Consider the following 25,379-nt stretch of genomic DNA (forward strand, 5'->3'; position numbering starts at 1 on the left):
CTTAATCTCATGAATTTTTCAGTTAAAAAATAATTAAAATAATTTTCAGGAACAATAATATTAAAAATCTCTGTTAGATTCTCAGCTGGTCCGTTTGACATATTTCCTTTTGTTTCAAAGCTGTTTGATGTTGATTTATAAGAGTGAATAATGTGACTACTAGGTACATCTTTTAAATGTAAACCTTAAAACCACAAGCCAAATACTTTAACTAAGTAAAGTACATAGAAATCAAGGTTCTCCATATTTTTGTGCTTAGCTTAGAGATACCAAAGGGCCTGCCTTTCAACACTTAAAAAAAAAAAATCTCACATAGTCATGAGACTATGACTATAAGTTTAGTAGGTCTTAACTCCTTGTAACATTTTTAAAGCTGATTTTAAAAAGACTTGTACTGAGTATAAATGGATCAGTACCTCCTGCAGCTAAATGTGCTTTTACATTTTTATTTATGTTTTACTTATAAAGTTTCTAGTGCATTTTCGATACTTTCCTAAGACTTTTTCATTTAAGAGTGTAATATCTTGCTTGTTGGATGGAGCAAGTGATTTAATATTTAACAATTCTGCATTCAATCAATGTATTTATTTTTTAATCTTGCAACCTTTTATTTATACTGTTCATTTAATATAGTATTTCTTCACAGTCTGAAATAAATTCAACAAATTTGCTTTCTAAATAATATTGTTTGTATTTGTTATCCTCAATGTCATCTCATTTGCATTCATAATCATGCTTTCTGCCTTTCAACTTAGTCCCTGCAAAGTGACTTATTTGAGCAAAAGTTGCAGGTACTTGCACCTTAGAAGACTGTTTAGTACTTTGCAAAGGCTCCACTGAGCAATTAACTCAGAATATGGATTTTATTTATTTTTAAGATAAGAAAAATGGGATGTATTGTTGTATATCTGCATCCTATATTTATTGTCCTTTCTTTAAATTAAGGCTTAGATCTTGATTACATAGTAATTAAGGATATATTCAACTTCTCTCATATGAGTAGTCCTATTGACTTCTATGTAATTTTTCTGTGTATTTACAGAATTTAATTAGAGAATTGTCACCTTTATAGGAAATCCCAATTTCATAACCATATGCCTAGCTTTTGCTCACATGAATAGTTCCACTGAAGTCATATTGGTTTTTATGGTCTATTCACATGAGTAGGACTTGAACACGTGAACATTTTTGATGAATCGACACTTTAGGAACATCTTGTAGATTATATTGATATTATTTTCAAGTACATAAAGCCTAGCATATTTATTGTACATTAGAGTCTCATCTTAATCTGAAATCAACATGAGAACTATTTTTGCCAATGGAAACATACAGAGATATACTTTCTAACAGCAAATAGAGCTAATGCAGCACTCCCATCTGTTCACACTCCTTCAATTGGCCATTTGTGCAAACTTTAATGTGATAAAAGCATTGTATCACTGTATAAATATAGAATTACAGAAACGTCAGTAGTGACTCCATAAATAAGGTTTCACGGAGAAATGCAATTAAACAAGGATCATGAACACAGCCCTGCAAGATGTTAATTGTTCTGGTCTGGTTCCAGCAAAGCAATTAAGCACATCCTTAATTTTAAATACATAAATAGACCTACCAAAATAAATAAAACTACTTACATGCTTAAAGTTAAGCTTGTGTTAACGTACTTTGGTGGATTGTGGTAGAATCCTAGAACCTTTGATTTTTTTTTTCTGTACATTAAAATTCTTAGTTATTAAAATATAGGTTACTTGGAGGTGAGACAGAGATTCAGTGTTAATATACTTATGAAGTGGAACAATTACTTAGGAAACACGTCAAATGCTGCAGTAAGTATGTATTTTTTCCTAATAAGATATTTCTCTGTGGAAAACTACTTCAATGATAATGTTTTTGAAAGACATTAGACAGGACCGTAGCTTCCTTTTAAATTTGCAATAATTCTTGTATCATAGAGGAATAAAATATATTTTCAGCTCGGAAAGGCTGTGGCAATAAACTCTGAATTTACAATTTATCAGATATACAGAATACTTTTATAAGCATTCATGCCTTTTATTTTCCATTAGTTCAAGGTTTCAGCTTAATGCTAGTTTTTATAGGTGTTCCGTACTACAAACTCTAAAAACAAGACATGCAAACAGCATCAATACTAAAATACAATAAATGAGACTTCTGTACTAGAGTTACTGAAATTCAGAGTTATCCTTTCCTTCAGGACCTATATAACTTTATGAGTGTCTACACTCCTCAGGCTTTACAAGGTCTTTTAAATAAATATTTTTTCAGTAAAGCTTCTGAAAAGGTATAGATGGCTAGGCCATCTAAGCTATCCTTCTCCTCAACAGAGCATGGTTTTCCCTCCAAACTGTCTTAATGATAGAATGACATATTTAAACAAAATGTAGAGCTACTGTTGCAATTAGTCTGAAGTTTTCTTTCCAGATCTGAAAAAGGGATTGTGTTTCTGAAAACTTGCTTGCTTTCTCCAACTGTATGGATTGATAAGACAGAAAAAATTCTCCCTCCTGAAAACCTGCCTTACTTTTAATCTGTATGTTCTTTCATCTAATTTAACATAAATCATAAAGGACATGATTTAGTCAGACTTAGTATGAAATTTCAACGCAGTATAATAAGATTTTCTTTAAAAAATCATAAAGATCCTATATGGATCCACTTTTGAAGATGAGGAAGCAAGAAAGAACGAAACAGTACTGAAACATGCTCAACAGAATTCTTCTTATTTTTGTTGCTTTGGTTGTTATTTAAGCCTCACTAAAAATATTTTAGTGATTTTATTTCTTGTTGGTGCAATTAAAATTTTTTCACCTCTCCCCCAGAAATTAAAATATTGAAAAAGGTTATCACTAGTAGCTAAAAGATGAATGTGATCAAACACTGGAAAATACAATTATTGCAGGCACACAATTATTTTCTAAAAGAATTCAGGGCAAGGTTAAATACTAAAAAACAGCTATGCAGATGGGATTAGTAAATTCTAATTTCAGCAATGTTACATTTATATTTCCAACTTTATTACCTCCGGACAGTCCCAAGTATTTGAATTTTCGTTGAAGTCACAAATAGCTAAGACTGAAAAATTTTGGATTCTCTTTAGCCATTGCACACAGATTCGACTGTCTGTTACCCAAGTAAGCCAAGTAAAATAGTGATCACTAAAAAATAAAAGAAAAAAGGAAAGAAATGTTGGTTATTAAAGAATAGGAATATAGAAGCATTGCTACAGATTGTATCCCTCATATTATTCTGTGGAAAACAATAGCAAAGCTTCCACTGTCTTAGGGATTTTTTTTGTCCTTTGTAAAAATGTATCATATGATTAGACAGAATCAAAATACAACATTTCTACTTAGCTTCTGATGTATCTAGGAGATGAATATGGCATTCCAATGTTAGAAAAAGAAAACAACTTAGAAGTTCAAGTATTTAAAATAAAGAGACAATTTTTTTTTTTTTTAAAAAAAAAGAGAAAACATATTTGAGAGCACACTACCTGGATGCTATGACTGCAGGAACTGGCACCTCTTTAGGACCAAACACTTCAGTGTTAATAGTGTCTACAATAAACACTTTAACAGTAGGATTTTTAGTCCCAGCCTTCAAAGAAAATGTATCAGGTTATTCAAATCTAGCTCTGAACCATTCAGATTGAGGAAAATTACATACACTTTTTGCAGGAAAGGAGACAGGTTACAAAATATCTATTCAGTTGAGTATAATAGGACAAATGCGGTCTTGTAAGATCTCACAGCAACACTACAGCATTAGTACGTTACTTAACTTTACACATAATTTCATAAATAAAGAAGAAAGCCTTTTAAACAGTAAAATTTTGTGTGTTTCTATATAGAAAATGTGCTTGATGAGAACTGATGTTCTATTTGTAGTGTGGATCTTTGCAGCACACACTACACTTACTTTGGCATAGAACTCCAGGACTATATTCACGTGATTGCAAGTGCTCTTTGGCATCCCAGCTGTGAAATAAAATGGTTTAGCTTAAACTGATTTCATGCTTGCTTATTCATTGCACACATTATTTTTTTTTAATTCTTCTCCATTTTTGGTATAAACCATCCAGCTTTACTTTAAAACTGTAACCCAGCTGACAGGTGAGTAACTTCTTAAAATATATTAACATGATCACTTGCAATCATATGAACGTGACAAGAGTCAGGAGAGTTCTCTAATATGTGCTGAAGAAATGCCAACCTAAAACCTTCTTGCCTTAGATGTGGCCCTTGAAAACAGTTAAAGTCCAAAGCCCCTTATGATCAAAAAGCACTATGAAGTGTTGAAATAAACTGAAGCTGTCATGGCCTTTATTTTACAAAATAAAAAATGTCTCATAATTAATTTACTGTAATGAAAAATAACAACTACATAGTTAACACATCACAATAAATAAACTGAATTGAAAAAAAACAAGGCTTGATCATGTAAGTATGCACTTTTCCACATGCTTTTTACTTATATGAGTAATTCCATTTATTTCACTGATATTATTAAAGATCTACAATTATCAATGTACCTATAACTTTTGAGAACTGGGCCTAAGTTTTTTCTTTCATTAATTTAGGCCACAATGGATTTAACCACTGTAATACAACCATTTGTTAAGCACGGTTGATTTTATCATTGTCATGACTTTTCAACAGAAAGTAAGTCAAAAGAATGAGAAAACATACCTTTGGGTATGGAATGATTATTTTTCTAGGATATTGGTCCTCACCAAAATATGAATATTCGATAACTGGTATGTCAGAGTCATTAAATTGAACGTATGCTAAATATTTTCCACTTGGAGACCACCACAGTGCATATTTTGTCGCTAGCATTTCCTCTGAGGGAAAAAAAAATAATTCATAATAGTTTATCACTGTAATCTATCTACCTTCTAATCTATTTGAACATTCTACTTTTAGCAACTAGACATGTAAAGAGAGTTATACTAAATAAATAACACCAAACATATTGCAGCATATCTCAATTCTGAAAGGCCTTAAGAACTCTCAAAATACGCACAAAGATCCCATTTAACTCATTTGGGTTTTTCCCATGTGCATGTGTTTATTTTTTTAGGTTTTTTTGATGCACTGAAGTGACAAATTTTCACCAAAATTAAAACTTCCATTAAAGCTTAATTCCCAGACACTGCCTGTGCAGCAGAAGGAAGCCCAATTTGTAAAGTTCTGGTATAGTTTCAGTAAAAAAAGGCTCAGGATTTTGGTTACACACTCTGAATACAAAATGCAGTCATTGTATGTCAAATAAATGTAATTCTTAGGGCTCTAAAAACACAGATATTTCAGAATGGATTGTGAGAACCAGGTAATCTAAACAAAGCATTTAACGTATTAGTTGTTGCCCTTCAAGATTTACTTACCTTCATAGACCCAATCAGGAATACCATTAAATATTTCGTTCTGTTTTCCATCACTAGTTATTTTAATTGGTGCCTCTCTTGGACTTTGTTTCAAATAGATATTATTCTGATATACATATACCTAAAGACAAGAAAGTATTTCTTATGAGTATAGCCACGAGTAACAAGCATTAGAGTAAGATCTGTAGTTAATGCGCTTACATTATACCAACAAGAAGAATGAATACAAAATGAATACATAATTAATACAAAACAGGAAATAAAAGTTACACGAAAAGCCCTCGCAAAGGGTACGCAAGAGTATGTACCTCAGTAAATAAATTATACATCACAGGCCAAATTCTATGTTCAAATATGTCAAAATAAATCCTGAACAACTCCTTTTAATAAACTTCAGAGGATTCTGTGGCTAGCTTTGGTGTGGAAAATAATGAAAATAAAGAAATCTTTGACATTCATGCAAATTTCTGCATTTTTTAAGAGACTCTCAGATAATGTGTTTTGTGACTTTTCTTTCTGGTTCCACCAAAAGTAAAAGATAAAAACAAATATACAATGATGAAAAAGAAAACAATTGAAGTTTTCTAAACCTGTCAAAAGGCCTAAGTGATATGAGATGAGACAAAAAAAAAAGGGGTTACTCTCTCTGGGCTGGTTTGTTCCTTTCCAATAAATTAGTTACCAAAAGAGAGTTCTTGCAAGAAATCATAAAATCATAGAATGGTTAGGGTTGGAAGGAACCTTTAAATGTCATCTAGTCCAACCACCCTGCAAGGAGCAGGGACATCTCCAACCAGAGTAGGTTGCTCAGAGCCTCATTGTATCTCTAAATTTCAATCAAATTAATGGACATGTGGTGAAGAAACCAGCATCAGAAACATCACTTTCTCAGAAAATCATGCCTTTTGAAGCTCTAAGCATTTGTTAGCATCAGTGTAACATTTTAACTACTTTGTGCTTTAAGTGAAAAACAAAAAAACTCCTCAAACTCTCAGATGCAATACAAGGACTATTGTATAAAAACATCACAGACTGTTAGTACTAGGAAGACAGGAATCTATCTTCATTGTGTTCTATCTTCAAAATTCTTGATAAAATAACTATTTAATTTAATTGGGAGAACTAACAATCTCCTAGAACATGGAAAAAGTTTCCTAATGAATTGTCTATTCATATTTAGCCCACTGCCTGGGTATTTTCTGAAAGTAGTACGATGTTTAAATTTTTTTTCTTGCACGAATACTTTGTCAATACTGGATAAACCACTGTTATCAGGTTGATGCTTTGGAATTAAGAATAAAAAGAAGTTTATAAACTTTTTACTATATTCAAAAGGTCTATTATAATTACTGAGAAATACATACTTAGCTATCAAGTAGCTACTAAAAAAAACCCCAAAATATATTTTGTAATAAGTATCTGTCAGCCATTTCCTAGAGTAAAAATTTTATAAAAAGATTTTAAATACTGCATCTCTAAATCTCCATAGTAAACTCATGTTATATAATGTCAAAGGAAAACACATTGGTTTTCAGGCTTTGAAACTACATTTAATCCTATATACAATTACATTGGTCAGTTCTTGATAAGAGACTGGCTAACAAACTGAAACACAGAATGTAGCTGAGACACAGAAAAGTTAAATTTTAACAAGTTAAAACTGTTTTCTTTGTAATTCTTGCTCACAACCAAGGTTAATACACACAGGCCTGTCAAAAATATAGCCTAACAAAATAATAACTAAAGGCAAATAAATGTCTTCTAGCCACACAAGACAAAATCATTCTAGCACTTTGTTATCTTTACTGACCAATTTGTGTCCAACGGGTGACCAGGATATGTACTGAATTTTATGTGGAAGCTGATTTTCTGTTACAAAACCACTAAAAAAAGGAAAGAAGTTGAGATGGCTTTTTGCGCACACTGCAAATGGATCACTGTACTGTACATTCGTATAAAATTCATGAAGGGCTGTATTTTCTAACAGCTTATTGTTTCTTGAGCAATGCAAGGTTAAGGCAGGCAGTGAGACATGCAGTAATGTGATGGTGTGCACCAGTGCCGGTAAAGGCTTGCGACTCAGTCCTTTGAAAACATGATTCAACAGCCTAAGAAGCCAACCTTATCTCTTTCTAAATACTGCACAAGCATCTATAGAATTTGCTCTATCTGCAGTCTGCTTTACAGCCTCAGCAAGTTATTGGGAAATGTGAACTCAGGATATAGCATGTTAAGGCAAGCATAACAGCAGCAGTTACATTTGTTAAGGACCACAACCCACATGCAGTACCTCTCTACTCACATTAGCTTGCAGCAATCTTTTCCTGGCACCTTGAGCCAGCAGTTTCCCAAGAATGGAGCAGCTCAGTGAAGCCCCTGTTGCTCAGAACTAAGAAGCATTTGGTCACCCTGCTACTTACAGCATAAAAAGGTGACTGGGAAGGCAGATGGCCTCCTTCAAACTCGGATAGAAAGAAGAGTGGTTAGGGGAAGATCTTTTGAAAGAGACCTAATGCCGTAAGAGAAGCTGTAAACACCTGAGGAATCCAGGATGTACTGTTTCGAGACCACTGGAACACTAAAGGACATGCAAGAGCTTTAGAAAAGCTAAATATTAGATCAACCATAAAAGGATCAATTAGACAACAGATGGTCACAGAGTCATCAGGTGTGAGACTGAAGTGGACTCAAGCAGTCAAGATAGGGTAGGAGAAAATTATGCAAAGACAAAAAAACCTGAGAATCTTGAGCAGTGAAAGTTTTAGGGCATGAAACAGAAATCAATCCAGATACCTAGATGAGTAGATGAAAGGACTGTATGGTTTTCTTAGAGGCCATTTTTTTTTCAAGCAAACAAGTAACCTGAAAGATTCAGGCAAAACCAAAGCAGGATGGTAGTCACATTTCTATAGAATTTTTCAGAGGAAATGCTTGCAAACACATCACTAAGAGGATTCACCAGAGCTCTCTGTAAGAAATATCAGGCCTTACCCATATATGAGATCATAAATGTGGTATGATGCTGTATAAGAGTATCTCCACAGCTGTAAAAATTAAGGAAGAAAATAATATTATCTTCGAAAAAGATAATCTATTTAAAAATAATCAGCTGCCTTTTCACAGCCTATCCCTTTCTCAATAAAGTATCGAGAAACATTTATCTATGTCAACCACAATCAACAAAATACAAAATGAAATCAAACATTTCATTGTGATGCATTAAAATAATTACCTTTGAATAATTGCTTTCCAGAGCTATGAAATATTTGTCTGATGACAACACATAATTTGAAGCATTAACTTGTTTCTGAAATATTAAGAAGTAGATTAGATTCTAGTAAAAAAAAACTTTAAATAAGGATTTGATGAGTCAGGTTTTTATCCACTCACTTTAAACTGGAACTTGCAATGCAACTGCATTTTGCTGCCTTTTTATTAATTAAAAAGTTACGTACCATTGTGCTGTTAGTCATGATGGTAGTTGGGTAGTTCATTTCAACATTGTAAAGAATAATATCATCTTCTGCAGACTGATGAAGATATTCATTATCTTTATAAACAAGACAAAATGGATGTTACCTTGCACAGAAGATACTGTAGAACAGATCAGTTTATTGAAGTATTCACACTCCTGTCAATGAATAGATTTTGAGCAAGTATCTTTTGGTATCTACATAAAAAAATGTTTTCCTTCCAATGATGCCAAGGTACAAAGTTATCAAGAAACTGTTTTCAGGGTTCTTGGATGAGTTCTCAAGATTACACACTGCATACAGAATCAGCTAGTTAACTTTATAATTAAATGCCAGATTCAGTAATGTCTGATCAAGACTGCCAGGGACAGACCCATTAGAAGGTCAGTATCACAATGTAAATGTTTTAAAGAAAACATTCAAGATCTCTGCGTATAATTTCACCAGAACATTCTCATTTATACAGCTTCCACAGATAACAGCAGTACCATGTAACTGACACTACATAAAAGATACTGCCTTTACTCACACAGGTCCTACAAAGTGAGGGTGAATGACCTTCAAAGTCAATGGAATTTAACCCTACCCGTATTCAAGACCTGAGCCATAGTTCGGTAGAGAATGAAGATCAGAATTTTAGTTTCACATCATTATTTTCACTGCTACAAACAGAAGGAATTATGTACTCTGTGTAGCTAAAGAGAGACTTTAACAGCTTAAAAGCAGCCTGAAACATTGTATAAGGTGTTCATTTTTAGGAACTTAGGTCACCCTTGGATCTCTTGAGCACACTTCTCTGATTTGTGTAACAGCATTTGTGGTGATCTCAGGCACCCTTAGGAAGAGATATTCAATTTTAACTCCTTGCTTCAGAAGAAAAGTAGACATATGGAATGCTGTAGGCATGCCTATCTATGGAATCTATGGCATGACTTATGCGTGAGCTTTGTGACTGTTAACAGGAAAGATAAGTCTAAGTGAGAAGGCTATAAAGAGGGAAGGAGAATATTAGGTTTAGGTGGTATGCTGCCTACATACTTCAGAAATTCAGACAGAATTCCAACAAATGGTGACCTAATTTTTAAATGATACAAGTGATGTCAACATACTTCAAATCGTTAATTGTAACACTTGAACTGCTGCTGGCAATGTCCTGGAAGGCTTCAGTTCAGTTCTAAAATTTTGGGTTAAAACTAACTTGGTAAGACTCCATGTGAACGGGCACTGTTTTTCTTGTCTCTGGTCAGAGAACAGTAATTGCTTGAGGCAGTGCATAGACAGGAGTGCTAGTAGTGTGTTACTAGAACGTGATCCAATCTAGCTCAAGCTTTTTGGTGCTGCTACAATTGAATGACAAGACGACTAGTATTTCAGCCACACACAGACACGTATATTAGCAGAAATTAACCTCATGTCTTTATCTTCTACCTTAAGGAACTTGCTTAGAAACTCAACCTTATTTTATATGCCAAGCATTGGAACTCAGGAATTTCAGCAGTGACAGTGCTTCCTTAAATGAGATAAAAACAGCTGGGCAGAGCTAGGTATTACTGAAAACAAAGAAGAACGAGGCCTGTAAGATAGGCTACCTCAATTATTACAAATGGTAAGTGAAAAAGTGCTGTGACAAGCATAAAAAAGGAGATTGCTTAAGAAATGACTGACACATTGACATATTTCTTTCACTTGCTGCAATGAATATGACAGAAAAAGAAATAAAACACCCAAGGCCTGTGTAAAATTATAATTTATACTTGACTCAAACATGTCTGTTGAAACATCAAATACCTGGAATTTCTAGAATGACTGACAGAATAGTAAATTTCAAACATAAGTTTTGACTAGCAGATTGGTTAATTTCATAGTGAGCATTCATTCACAGTAAAGCTGGAACGAAAATACATTTCTGAGTCTGTGTAAACCAGTTAATATGTAAGCCTACATATCAGAAAGGCTTACATACATTTGAGAAAAGGTTTTACTTACCTGACACCCAATATGGAAAAAATGTTTTATATTGGAAGTTTCCATTCAAATAATCCTCCAGTGTAAGAGCTCTGGGACCTGTGTTGACAACTAAGAATAAGACAGAAAGTTTCTGTTAATGCAAGGCTGCTAAGTAGGAGAAAAAAAAAAGAAAAATAAAAGTAATACTAGTCCAGTATTTCCTTTTTTCTATATTTAGCACCAGGGAATGGTGAGGACAGCATAATCCTGGAGCTATGCAGAGAGTTGGCACAGCAGAAAGGAAAGTTCTTTGTTACTGTTCTGATAAGGCCCTTTAGCTTCTGAAGGACTTACTTTTAGGAATATAAAATTGGAAACTAGACAAACTACTTTATTTCACCCAGTCATTTATTCACTCTGACATATTTACTTGTAGACCCTGTAAGTCCAAGAAAAGCCTTTTCCACACAAAAGACAAATCAATTTTTTTTTAAAGCATGGGTTTTATGAAGTTGTGTGGTATGTAGAGACAACTATTTTAATAGGCTCTGCACATATTAGGCAGAGAGTCAAACAACAGGATGTGCATACAAACCCCTACTGCCAGATTTCAGAAATGCCTCATCAACCAGTCTTAGAAGATGGATATAAGGCTTGCAAAATAACTGCCATTCACATATTCTATGGTTCTATGATTCTATATATTTCTTAGTAGCCAGATTTAAAAAATAGATGCAGGTATGCTGGTAAAAATAATGCTGAAAAATCATGAATGAGTGAACCCAAACTTCAACTTTTTATTTAACGCTGCAAAAGAAAATTGGCAATGATTCCTGAGAGAAGACAGGTACCCTGATATTTGATTTCTATGTAGATCAGATAGCTGCATTAAAATAATGCAGAAAATTGTGGCTGGTTTTGTGGCTCTTGTCTGACTACATTTCGTCCCAAAGCTAAATGCCTTAAACTAGGGCAGATTTTTAAAACAAAATTTAAGGCTAATCAGCTAGATGAGAAGAGGATAATGCTGAAAATGCTGGCTTGCTAAGTGCATGGAAATGAAAAATTCCATTACAAAAATGTAAAAAAAAAAGAAAAAAAAAAAACTATGCCATTCACAAGAGAAGGAGTACTCAAAATATTTAACCCTCAAAAGACACAGGAACATTTCTGATAAAGGTCAGTTTTTAAAGTTCAGTACCATAATAATGGCAGCTTTTAAGTCTAGGCATTCTGGATTCTATGCTTTTCTCCTTTAAAATCGAGGGGACTTTTGCCATGGTCTTCAGAGGTAGTGGGGATGTCACGCTGCAGCCTAGTAGATCTCTGCCACTTCCCCTGTTTGTTCCTTCAGAGCTCTCGGATGACAGCCAGATAATCAAGATGACTTGTTGCCCTTAGGTTTCATATCATGCTCCATCACTTCCTCATTACAGCTGCCTTCTCTGTTAAGATCACACTGACTTCCTGGCAAATGTTTCTTCATATTCTCTTCTATGGTATTTGTAATGATAATACATGTTTTCTTCTGCTAAGTGAGTATTACTTACTGTAGAATACACATGTCAGGTTGACTGTTGACACTAGCCTTGTCTGCACTAATGCAGAAGAAACTGTCATGAGAAATAAAACTGAATGCCAACCCATGGGCAAAAACCGATCCGTATAAACTCTGAGCTAGCAATACGTCCAGAAAATATCTCAAGAAGTTCAATAAGAAGTTAATTCCTCTTGCTAATACCATGACTGTATATTAGAGATCTTTGATATGTTAATGAGAAGCACACAAGATGGCAAACTCTTAAAAAAACACATAGAAAATAATTCCAAAGAAAAATCCACTTGTATTTATACCGAGTGATGATTACTTATCACTAGCTTTCAGTTTAAATTCTCTAAGTGAATATGCCTATTAGCAAAATAAATCCATTGTTAAGGTCTGTTTCCATGGTTGTGTGTATAGGAGGCTTAAATTTGCAGTCCTGTTTGATACCTTAATCTGGTAAAATTTCCTAGTTCCTTCTCTCAGCTTAAGAGGATTTTTTACTAAAAAGTGAAGCAGTATCATAAATATCTCATCTCTGGTCTAATTTTCACAGGTCTAATTTAAACCTAATTTAAACAGGACTCTGTTAGCCATCTCACCCTTACATACTTAATATTCTGTGACAATTTATTATGACTGCTAATGATTTCCAAAATGTGTGCACTCTTATCTGAATTTCTACCAGTGGACTGCAAAAAATATGAACACAACTATTTACTTGATTACTTATAATTTTGAATGCTTGTTTCTAGGCAACAGAAGATATCTTTAAATATTTTAATTAGAAGCAGCATCTTTAATTGTTTCCTATAATTGTTGCCGATTCTTTCGTCTCTAACTAAAGACTGGTTCAATAATAGTATTCAAAAGTACTTTACATGTCTGCAGCACTATACAGACGTTGATTTGGATGGCTGTTGGTAGGCTTGGTAAATTCTTTTGTTGTGTTTCATTCCTCTATGAAATAACAAAGATGAAAAAAAAATGCGCAGGAACAAAAAGGAAGCAAATAGCAGAAGCAACCACAGAAATGAAAGCTTACCAAATTTCAGCTTTGCTCTTTTCCCTTCCCCATCCCACTGTCTCAGTTTTAATCTTTTGTGGTCCATCTGCACTCATTTACAGGTTGCAGTTCTGTATTCCTCTGCTTATTTTGCTTCACAGTTTAACCTGCTTTATATATTCCATGATCATAATTACTCAGTCATGCATTTGAATGTATTCAATGTACATGTATAACTGTAGTGATAAAAGCCTGAAAGCATCTATTAATTGTTAATGGCTTTATGCAGGTACTGTTCAGTGCACTGTTGTGAGAGAGGTTACAAAAACACAGAAAGCAGAACTTTCAATTATATTAAATTCAGATTAACTTTATGCACACCAATCTATCACTGTGAAATTGTTTGTATTATCAGGATTATTCCCTTTCAAAAACTGTTGTGGGTAGACCAACACAATGCTTGCTTTAGATTTCAAACCCCTGTTGGCTTATTCCATAATATGGTCTAATGTGCATCCATATAAATTGTGTCTACTCCTGACAAATTAAAGGAAGTGTACATAATAATCAGAAATTATTCTAGTTTCCGTATTTGTTATTTTTATATATGTAGTTGTAGATAGTACTGTATATGTATTTAATATATATGTATTTTATATGTATTTTATTTAGTATCCACTGCTACACAGCAAACAGATGACTTGCCAAAAGAAAACTGTTTAGCATTATATTGTACTCTGCTTCTGGACTAGAATGTCCATTCTCATCTCTGTGGGCTGATGCTGAATAGCTAAAGCACAACCTCCTTCAACAGGCACAGGAAGACAGCCTTCCACTTGAGGGAACCACAGCCCAGTTCTGCATCAGAAACTGGAAATTCCAACAGTCCTGATTTTGCTCTAGAACTTCTGGTGACACTCAGCTCCAGATCAGCTGAATCTGCTCTTCCATACCTGCATTACATTCAGTCATTTTTGGTGAGGTGTGCCACTGCTTTCTCAGTGAAGGTTACTTCAAAATCACCCTTTGGAATGAGGAGAAAAGATGAAGTCTGAACAAGTCATGTTCCACAGTATGATCTAGCTCTTGTTACTGGTAGGAACAGAAATTGTTTATAGAAACAGGATATTCATTAAAAATAGCAGAAGAAAAGATTAATTTGGAGCCTAAGCAGTACATTTAGTTAATTGTAATCCTGCCTGTGGTTCTGCTATTGCTTTTCAACTGCAGGCAGGTATTTTCTTTCTCGTTTATGCTGAGGAAGAAGTACACTTGTACCCCAGCGAGAAGAACACTTCTGAGCTGTTTTGAGTTGGGTTATCATAGCTGGGTTATCATAGTTAGGTAAATCACACAGTACATTCCTAACTCAAACAAACGCCAAAAAACTGTCACTAATTTCTTAGGCATAGACGCTGTTCACTATATTGAGATTGCCTGCCTCTTCTTCTAAGCTCCACAGAAATTGTGTAATAATTGCAACTAAGTACTTCCCTCTTACTATCCTCTCCTAAGAAAAATTATTTTCCAGTATAACTTTTGAGAATTTTTCACATTTTTGTACTCTTCCATGTGTAAACCAACACCAGCTATCACATTTTGAGAAGTCTGAAGAACATGAAATTACTAGAAACTTAGCAGACAAAACAGAACTAAATATTTCTTCCAGTTCTTTCAGAATTACAGATGATGTTTTTCTTTGCCGATTTCTTAAGCAGAAATTCAGTTGTTCTGTGACTATACATTTCTCATATGCAATTAATTGTCTTTCTAGATTGCCACATCCTTTCAGTTAAGCAGTAGTAAAGGTGGAATGTACAAACAATATTCCATCTCTGTAGCTATTTCCTGTCTGTCTTCAACTTGCAAAATTTGTAATGGCAAATTAATTTATATTTCTTCCATTTAAAACTGATCAGTAGACTATTAAAAATTCAAAAAGGTTTAGGTATTCAAACAGTAACTGCAGCACTTGCAGTTCCACCTGAGAATAAGAATCTGTAATCAGACGTGTTCAACATAATTGTGTGTTCAACATAATTGTGTGTTCCACAATTGTCTAAAATGTTCTTTCAAAAGCATTCTGTAAAGTTAGATAAATTCTTCATCATCCTACTGTATCTAAATGTCATGTCTGATACGACTGGTTAACAAGTCACTATTCCAAGAAACTATAGAGATTAAAAAAGTTCTTCTCAATTGCTCAGGTACTGAAGAGGCTCAGAATAAGACCAGTGAGCTGGTATGTGATAAATTCAGAAGGGAAAAATACATTCACTTCCTCCTGCAATACTTTCTATGATCTTTAGCAACTTCTTCAGGCTGCCAAACCAATCCTTGGTCTCCAGACTCTTTGTTTCCTCACTGCTCTTTTTAATTTAAATCTCATAAAAATATTCTGCCCTGTCTTAACATGCAGACTTTGTATGAGTAAGTCTGACTCTACCATACATTTATCTTGTCATGAAAGCTCAGATTTGACCATGCTTAAGCTAGTAAAAATATCTGGCACCCCATCATTGACAGTAAAAGTCAAACCTCTCACTCTGAGTTGGTATCTCTTCCCAGCACTGCCTCCCACCTTGATATAATCTATCCTCATATTCACATGCTGCGTAACAGCATGAACCCGAACTGCTTCACAAACCTCTAACTCTTCTCTCAATGAAACAACTCATGATAACCACATTCTGCAGAAATATCAGGTAGGAAAGAGATTTCACCTTTCACAAAACCTGCATATTAACCACAGGACTTAACTTTCACAAGACTTAAGCAGATAGCTGATTTTATAACATTTAGATGTAAATGCAAAACTGGTTTCTTCATCTGTCACCCTGCCTACATAAACAAAGAATAGTAGTAGAAAAGAAATGCCTTTAAATATATATTGTTACTGGAATATAGGCCTTTTATTACTTTTTTTACTTATTTCAGAGGTATTCAATTAATTTGCTATAGTGAAAGGGCTCTGTAAATACTTATATTGCCCTTACTACACCTCTCATAAAAAAAATTACCATCGACTCAGTGCCACTCAGGCTCTAAATTTCAAACCACACTCACTTGAAACTTTACCAGAGGATTCAGCAGACCACACTGCGATAATTTACCTACAGCTGGCATAATAATAGTTTACTAGAGAGTTTTATAGAATGCTGACTTCAGTTTTCAAATGCAATCTTAAATATGTTTACAAACAATTAATCATACCCAACAACAACAAAACTTGTAACTGGATAAAGAATTTCTGTAATTATTACACAACCATTTAAAATCAAACACAAGTTCACCAAGCTAAAGGGAATTACTAATAGTTTGTGAGACTCTCTTAATTCCTAACACAAAAAATAACATAATATGAGATCTGAGAATTATTTTTGCACTCCTGTCTAAGGACATTATATATAATGCACAATAAAGTTAATTCAGGTGCTTTTCACTTCAAGGAGTTCCTTGTTTCAATATCTTCTGGCATTTCAATCCTACCTTCAAGATATTTCAACTGTCAGTACATTTCTGTAAAGTGATAAAGCCATAGCAATTCTGACAGGACAATCCTAAAGATGATTTGACAAATTTTTGTGAACTTTAGAAGCCATAGGAGCTAAAGATATTGTGTTTTATGCCACATTAGATTACAAATGCCTTACCTCTTGATGGAAGCAGTATAATACACATAAGTAATAGGGAAAGCAAAAGGCATATAACCACGCCAAATATGATTTTTAGCCGGGTCTGCAGGACAGAAACAAACAATAATTACATTTTTAATATTGCCTGAAGCACACTTCTATGGCTTGTAAATAATTAAATCCTCCCACTCTCTCTAACTGCTGTAATCCGCCCAAACAACAAGCAAAAATGTCCCTGCAGTACATTTGAAAATACTTCCTTTTTCTTTAAAACAAATACTTTCACATCAGAGCCTGGCCTTGTGCAATAGCTGACAGTTTAAAACAACAGATGTAAATGTTACCAAAAGCTGAATTCAACAGCATACAGACCTTCATTTTCCTGCTGTATCCTAAAAGAATATAAATTCTCTCTTCTGGGTGTTGGTCAGTGGATGTAGGAGAGGAGTTTGAAAAGGCTGTGTCTGTTTTCACAGTTGGAGGCCAAACCTCTGGCAGACTTTTTTTTTTCCTACATACTTTTGAAAACTGTGCCAAATTTCAAAGAGTTTCCATAAAATTAGAAACAGGCTTTCGGGGAAGTTCTTGAACCAGAAATGGACAGTGGGTGGCTATAGGGGTGGTGATTATATACTTCCCATCAATGTGAGCTGTAACCAACATCTGCTTACACTAACTTAAGGGTTTTATGACTCAACAGTTACTCGATATGTACTGTTTTTCTCTGAAAAGTATCTACTGTGTATTTTGGCAATCCACATATTCTCAAGACATAGTCATGACCTTATTTCTACTCTCTACAGAGAAATTAAAAGAAAATACAACAGCTTTATTGTTTATATATAATTCATATGTTTACTTTCTGAAATAATAAGTGACGCTTTAAGAATGAAAAACAAGAAGCAGAAACAGATATTGTTTAATGTCTTCCACATGTGAGGAGAATTACTTTTTTTTCCTCAGAAAACTGTAAACTTCTATAGGCTATGTAACAAAGCTTAGAGAAGTTATGTATCTACTGGCCCAGTGCAAATTCCGAAATAGTGCTTAAACCACCAATTGCACGTATTTTATTTAGCACACTGAAATGAGGTCAACTGAAAACAGGGAAAACTTCTCTTGAGACCGCAGTGTCAAGTTACATAAGAGATCCCTCAGAGAGAGAAGAAACGCTCAAAAAGGGAAGTCAAAGTATGCCGTGCTCATTAGACCGATTTTACCCAAATATTCATACGGCTGGTCTGCCTCAGAGCCGCTCTGAAGAGGGACGGGAACGCTGAAGCAGGCCACGCACTGCTTCTTCCCGTCGGGCGGCTCTGCACACTCGCCATCGGCGATACCGCCGCGGGGTGGGGGGGGGGGGGTAGGGGGGGGGGCTGGGGGAGGGAGCAGGAATAACGGCCGGGCGGGGAGCGGGAATAACGGCCGCGCGGGAGGGCGGGAATAACGGTAGGAGGAGAACAGGCACGCTGCCCCCTAGCGGCCGCGCGCCCCGTAGCGGCGCAATCGGAGAGGAAAAGCAACAGAAACGTTTAAACCAGGCAGCATTTTCTGGGCTGGTGGCACCGTTTATGCCCTGCATAGCCCGGTAACCCACAGGTACCCAGGTCCCTACGGAGTGTTCTGCACTGTTCCCTTCTTCACAGCTCGTTGCTCTTCCCCAGCACCCGCCATGTGTTCAGGCTTGCCGGCAACGCTCAGTGAGGCTGGATGCTCTTTAGTGCACCTCCGCGCACCCTGCAATGCACAACTGCTTATTAGCCACAGCCAGGCCTCAGAAGGATGATCACAAGAAGGAAGTCATTCCAGTGCTCCTACCACAGAGTCAGCAATCATTCTTTCAGATGATTAACCTGAACATGAAACTGGGCCAGGCATTTCAGAGGTGTTATTAGTCCAAAAAAAAAAAAAAAAAAAAGTGGTCTTGCACCCTTTATAGTATTCAACCAGACAGTGTGCTGGGAGGAAACACCAACCAAGGACCTGTGCAGAGTGCTCTGCCTTGCAGCCGTGGGTTCAGGGTCTGTGTTATGTACAGAAAGGCATCAGGAATGGCAGCAGCTTAACAGATCTACAAAACAAAGCCTATCGTCCACTTGCTGCCTGTAGCTTCCCAGCCATTTCACCCGCTGCCCACACCAGAGGAGATGGCAGTGCCTGGCTCTGACAGTGGGCCTTCCCCTGCTTGGCCTCCACAGGCTGCTTGGGGCAGCCAGGTCCAGCTGCAGTCCCAGGCCTGGCTCAGCTTCCTTCTTGCTGCTGCTTCAGTCCGTGTGGTAAATGTCAACTGCTGAAGCAGCCCATCGACTGGCAGAATATGCACTAGGTTTGACATGAAGCTTAGAGACTGCTGACTGGAAGTTGCAGCTTGGTCTTAGGCATTGTTGATTTTGCATGTGGAGTCTGCTAAATCACCTCATCTTTCTCCCTGCACCAGCCTTGTATTTCTCTCCTGTGCTTAACACCAAAAAGGGAAAAATGAGGGTGAGGAAAGGAGTCCAGAATGGTGGTCCTTCTATGTGGAAGTCAGGCACAGGTACTATGATTTTTCAGAGGAGGTAACAAGGACTGAGTATCCAAATTTTACTGAAATTCAGTAGTAGCTGAGTGCATCGCCCTCTCTGGCGTCTTTGAAAATTGAAAATGTAGTAGATGAAATAGGTTCCCTGTCACACCAAACTCTCTGTTTTACAGAGAAAAAAAAAAACCCTCAATGTATTGCCACCAAAGGCAGTCAAGTTACCACCTTAGCCTAACAGAGTGGGCTAGAATTTGAACCCTAACCATCACACCAGCCTTGGTGAGGCAGCAGCTGACCTGGGCAGTGTTTTGGCAACATTCCTTACATTAGTCTCGGTGGGTGGATTTTTGGAAAGAGATTCAAATTAATTGTCTGGAAAAAAAACAGTGATATGAAACATGCTTTCTTTCCCATAATCTCAGTTCCTCTCTCTTTCCAGTTCTTATCAGAACAGTAAAGTATAAGTTATACAATATAAAGTAGCTTAATAAGATCCATCCTGTAGACAAAAGCCATGCAGGAAAAAAGGGCTGAGAAGGCTAAAATACATTCTTCCTAATACACTGGATATGAAGTGTAGAACTGAGCTCAAAAACAATGGTGTTTCCTAACAAGATAAAACCACAGCTACTCAAAATTTCCAAACCAGAAAAGGATTGTGACAAAAGAACTTTTCCCCCATGTAACTCATTTTTCTTACTCATATTTCCAAATTGTTACTTATTTCCTAGCATTCTGTGGTTAATACCATATGCATTTTCAATAAAACAGTTCAGATTATTTTTTTTCTACCAACATTGGTTATTTCTGACAACCAGAACATCACAAAATTACAAATGCAGGTTTTGATCAGGCTAGTTTTCATTTCCAAATATGCAGCTTCCTCTAATGAATGCATATTTAGAGAAAGCCTCAAAGGAAATGATTCAAACTCACATGATCTAAAAGACTTTGCAAAATGACTATATGCTGCATACTATCTCTTTTTCTAATTTAGAAGTCTTAATTATTTAGGCATGTGCTGTAGTAAGATTCACAAAGGTTGCAGCATTAGAAGCAAAACAAAATTTACCTGGCAGAGAATAACCTTTACAAACTTTGTAGATCTGTTGCTCCTAAAACCTGAAATCCCTTCTCTGGATTGTTTATACTAGTACTAGTGAAGAAGCAAGCAGCAATTCTTTCAACAGCCAAAGCTCTTCCTAACTTCTGCAACATCAGAACTCCATAATGTAAGACAGAAATAAAAGTGTAAGGAAGCTAGAAAGAGGGCGAATCAGTTGGAGAAACGGACAAACGCTGGAAGAGAAAACATATTCATTTTGTACAGCAACTATCCAACCAGTTATGCAGCTACTCTAAGGTTACTATTTACATTTCCCAGATGAGGAAATGCAGATTTACAGATGTAGGTTATGTATGACATAAGACTAAAAGTAGAATAATGCAAATGCAACTAAAGCTGGACCAGTTCTTAAGTAGCCACACACATAGCCTTACAAATCCCCAGTGACTAATAGTTTTTCTCCTTTCCACTTTTGTGAACAAATAAAAGCTGTAAGTAGAAAATAAAATCAGGATTTGTCACACTCCCTGGAGGACCTTGGGTCCATAAAGGCAATAAATGCAGAAGTAACTAGCAGATAAAATATGGCAATTTAGCTTGTTTTTTACAACTTCACACTTCCTGGATGAACCATATAGGCACGTTTTACAACCCCATTCAGAGACAATAACTTGAAGTGGAAATTCCTTATCCTACACGCCAGCAGGATTCATTTGAGGTTCATTATGCATTATGCTGAAGTGAGATTGTGCAAACACTCTTTAAGCTTTGGTGACAATGTATCTAAGTCACGCTAGGAACTGGGAGTATAACAGCAGCACACAGGTGAACTACAAGAAGCCCAGGTATATTTGTGATATGGCCCTGTTGAAGTCAACTATAAAAGAACAAAGAAATCCAGCTATATATGCTCTCGTTGCTTCAATAAAGGGAAGTATCAAAAGCTCAGATTTCAGAAAATCTACTCAGCATGGAAAATTATGTGACTGAGGACCCAGCAGCAATCTATGTAATGATATAATCTTTTTACCAGGATTTTACTCTTTTTAAAAGTACTGAATAAATTACTTCAGACACTTGAAATGCTATGTACAGTGTATTATGTTACATTTCTATAACTGTAACAACTCATTAATACAGAAATCCAGAGATGATCTGGATTATGATTATTTACTGAGAGACTATTCTAGTAATTCATTTTTAGTATAGTTCATAGCATCTCATCAGATACTGAGCAGATGAAAAAAATACATCTTAAATTACAATCGTGCGATCTATCAACCTCCAACATTTCAAAATAGTCAGAGTCTCAATGTGTAAAAAGTGTAAAATTTGTCCTGCACTTAATGCTAAATCAGCAGATTTTAGAAGTAGCCAAAAGCTTCAGTATTAAGCAAAATACTACAATACAAGAAAGAGAATAACTCAGAGTTTCTAAGAACAATAGACGAGGGGGATTTTTTTAACTAATGAAGTTATCTAATGCTGAATAAAGAAATTGGTCAAGATTTCACTTTTGTTTTGCCCTCCACAATACATAAAGAATAGCATTATATAGACATATACACAAATATCAAACACATACATTACAAACAGTTTACACTCCCTATCTCCCATTGCCCCTTCCTGTTTTAGTTGTATCATTCAGAAATACATGTGGAATTGCTGTGTGTTGAAACATCTTTGCATATACAATCTCTTAAATCTCAATATGCCTGATTTTTTTTTAACAGCCCTAAGGTAGCAGTTTATTGGTATAAATCACTGTTGTGAAATAATTACAACCTATAAATAAACCACAATTTCTGTAGTTTAAGCACATTCTAGTTTACAGAACTGCTATAGTGAAAAGTCATCAGTGTGTGTATTTATCTAATAATGCTATGATTTGTTTACAAGTAAGTAGTAATCCCCAAATGGTCTGTATCAGTTTGGTGGTATCTGAAATATGCTGCTCTGCTCAGTCAGAAATTAGATTTTTTCCCCTCTCTCTGAAGCAAGGCCAAAGAAAAGGAAAGGAAAAAAGAAATCCAAATCTAGTCTTGATGCAAACCTGCAAACAAGTCTGATTTAAAAAAAATGTGCACTGTATTTATATTATTTTCGAAATGCAGAGCAATTACAGATCTAGCCATAATAAGATTCTTTTCTGGTGGGATATACTTTTCAGTTATGTTGTAACTCAGAAATTTTACCTGGGGCTACTGAAGTGTTTAAATGTTCATGACAGTGAACATACCACTTTATCCTGAATTTGCAAAGCTGACTGTTAGAACAACAAACAGACCTTCTTTCCACTCTCCAATATCTTACTTGCAAATAGAGGGGGAAAAAAAATATGTCAATGAGATAAATATGGAGACATACTTTTACAGTCAGAATGTTATTTTTACAGTCAGAAACCACTATCCTTTAAATTTCTAGGGTGAAACAGTGGTATTGTCAAAATACTTACAGTGAAAGAGAATAAACAGTATCACAGTTGGCAAAGGTTAATCATTGTAGTAATTTATTGAAAAAAAATACATACCTCATTATATAGCCAGTTTAACAATCCTATGAAACTAACACAGAGAAAGTCACTTGGCATTGTGCTTCTTGGACATTAAAATAATCAATGTCAAGTATGGTTAAGGGCTTGATTTTTTGAAATGTGTTTTATTTAAAATTTACTTTTAGTCTGTCAAAATGTATGTGCTTACAGCTAAAGATAAGAGGGGAAGAACTCAGTCATGAAAACACTGATGAAGTAACAATGACTCAAAAATAACACTCAGCTAATCTATTCTCTTTACATGGCTTCTCTTTTGAGACACTTTATCTTCAAAAGGGTTATACAAGGAAGAAAAGCAGAAAATAATCACCATGGCATGTCTCAAGATATCTGTCCTATCCTCTGTGCTTGACAACAGGTCACCTAACACACTTTTGACAGTGTTGTCACCCACGACGGACTGGAGTAGAGACAGGAATTTGTTCCATGGATACATGACTGCAATGTATTTCATCACCTTCTTTGTCCCAAAGTACCACTGCAAATCTGAGTGCAGACAGCAGCCGTGTGACTTTGCCCTTCTCCTTCCTTGGGTTTTTTCCTCTTCAAGCAGTTTCCTCATGCCCAGGAGCTTTCACAATGTTTATGATGCAGCACTCTCTATGGGACACAGGAGCTTCTAATCAGCAGTCAGACAAAAGTTGAAAAGGGTTTTTATTTTCATTCTAAGTCCTTAATCTTCATCACTTGAAGGACAATGAGCTGCATAATCAAAACTAGGGAACCTGACAGGCAGTTCTCCCCATTTCTTAAAAATTTGCTTTGTTGTTTTCTTGTCTTCAAACACAACCACAAAATTTCTAATCTTTAGACATGGCAGGTCAAGACCTCGGTGAACCATCATATTTCCCCAAGCCTGAAAGTATAAGAAAATTAGGTTTCAGATAAAATAGACGATATAATTAGACAGAAATAAATATAGACAACAACAACATAAAAGTATGAAAATAAGTTGTTCCTCACTTGTCCACAATCTTTACATATAATTTCCCCATTTGTCTGGTAATCGGCATGCTTATCTTGCAGTGTCTTATTTTCTCTTGTATGGTAAAGACTTCTGAAAAAGTCAGACAGTATTGCATGAGAATACATTGGCCATTCAATGCTACATACAGACTTAAACACACAGTGACTACAATGCTGAAGTCCGATATGAAACCTAAAAGGTCGTAAACTCTCTGACTGTTGTGCACATTCAGGAGCTGGAGAAAATGCAAGGTCGTATTTCGTGCTGCTAAGTAATGCTGAAATACAAGTGTACTCCATGCCTCCTTTCATGGCATTTCAGGAGCTGCATCATCCCTCACACATCTTAAAATAGCAGCAGCAGGCTCTCTGTTACAACAGGGGACAGATCTAGCTTCTTTTCAGGTGCCATGGAGCTGTCAAAGTAATGATACCTGAAAGTTAGAGGTTTTCTTTTTATTTCCTGTCGTCCAACCTTACCCTTTAACAGAATAATTTGGTTCTGACTATCCAGAGCTGCAGAGCATGTGCACATTCTTACACTGTTTAGTTTGGGGAGTATTTGATCTTGATGGTTACTATTAGCCTGTGCAAATGGGCTATAAGAATTATTACCTTGTAGTTTGAATTGACAGATAACATCATGCTGACAAGACAATTTCACAGTAAAAGCAGTTTAATGTTTAGGGTTGCAGCTCAATTTTAATTTTTCAACATATGGGTACTACTTTCTTATAACTCTTCAAAAAGTCTTTACAAATTATACCAGTGATGTATCTCAAAGAAATGAGAACTTTGGAAGGCAGTAACTTGGTAGGATGGTATCTATTATATAATTAGCAAAGTATGACTGATCTGTAACGTACAATACCTGTTACAAATTTACTGTAGTAAGCAAATGCAATTGAAGTTGAATTAAAACATTTTATGGGACTCAATTTCCATTATAAGTGGGAAGAGAAAGTCTGCCATCATGGCACTGAAAAGCTAAACACAGTTTAATATAACTGTTTACCAAACTAGATGGCATCTCTTCCAATGGACGTAAGAAGGAGCAGTGGAGAACTATAACGGGTGTGTCACCAGTATGAACATCCTCTAAATATGCAATTATCAATGCACAGCTCATGGCCAATCTGTTGTTTGAGTCACTGGCCACAGTCAGCTCTTATCCTGGATCTGTTACTGGTGTAAGCATGTGGGTAACTGATACTCATTTGTGCTTACAGCTACACTGTGGAATACATACCCTATT

At 35.6% G+C, this 25,379-nt stretch overlaps 2 protein-coding genes across 6 annotated transcripts in view; both read right to left on the minus strand.

Annotated features, from left to right (window-relative positions):
- FAP (fibroblast activation protein alpha) overlaps nt 1-17,609 on the minus strand; it is a 39,080-nt gene extending 21,471 nt beyond the window's left edge. Inside the window, exons 1-11 of the mRNA XM_086751075.1 lie at nt 17,390-17,609; nt 17,036-17,120; nt 10,873-10,962; nt 8,869-8,963; nt 8,646-8,720; nt 8,405-8,457; nt 7,224-7,296; nt 5,414-5,534; nt 4,716-4,870; nt 3,521-3,624; nt 3,047-3,182 (exon numbers count right to left, since the gene is read on the minus strand). Coding sequence (XP_086607201.1) covers nt 3,047-3,182; nt 3,521-3,624; nt 4,716-4,870; nt 5,414-5,534; nt 7,224-7,296; nt 8,405-8,457; nt 8,646-8,720; nt 8,869-8,963; nt 10,873-10,962; nt 17,036-17,120; nt 17,390-17,395 — 993 coding nt within the window. The 5' untranslated portion in view covers nt 17,396-17,609. The remainder of the gene's footprint in view (nt 1-3,046; nt 3,183-3,520; nt 3,625-4,715; nt 4,871-5,413; nt 5,535-7,223; nt 7,297-8,404; nt 8,458-8,645; nt 8,721-8,868; nt 8,964-10,872; nt 10,963-17,035; nt 17,121-17,389) is intronic.
- Nucleotides 17,610-23,091: 5,482 nt separating this feature from the next.
- The window catches only part of IFIH1 (interferon induced with helicase C domain 1), a 30,138-nt gene continuing 27,850 nt past the window's right edge, over nt 23,092-25,379 (minus strand). For 2 of the 5 annotated variants that reach the window (XM_086751375.1, XM_010117589.2), the window contains exons 15-16: nt 24,122-24,215; nt 23,092-24,014 (exon numbers count right to left, since the gene is read on the minus strand). In XM_086751375.1, the coding sequence (XP_086607501.1) occupies nt 23,832-24,014; nt 24,122-24,215 (277 nt within the window). In that variant the 3' untranslated portion in view covers nt 23,092-23,831. The remainder of the gene's footprint in view (nt 24,015-24,121; nt 24,216-25,379) is intronic. The other 3 variants (XR_015258955.1, XM_086751374.1, XM_086751373.1) reach the window with 3 other exon arrangements.

This window comes from Chlamydotis macqueenii, chromosome 6 (genome assembly GCF_036417535.1).
Source record: "Chlamydotis macqueenii isolate bChlMac1 chromosome 6, bChlMac1.mat, whole genome shotgun sequence".
NCBI lineage: Eukaryota > Metazoa > Chordata > Aves > Otidiformes > Otididae > Chlamydotis > Chlamydotis macqueenii.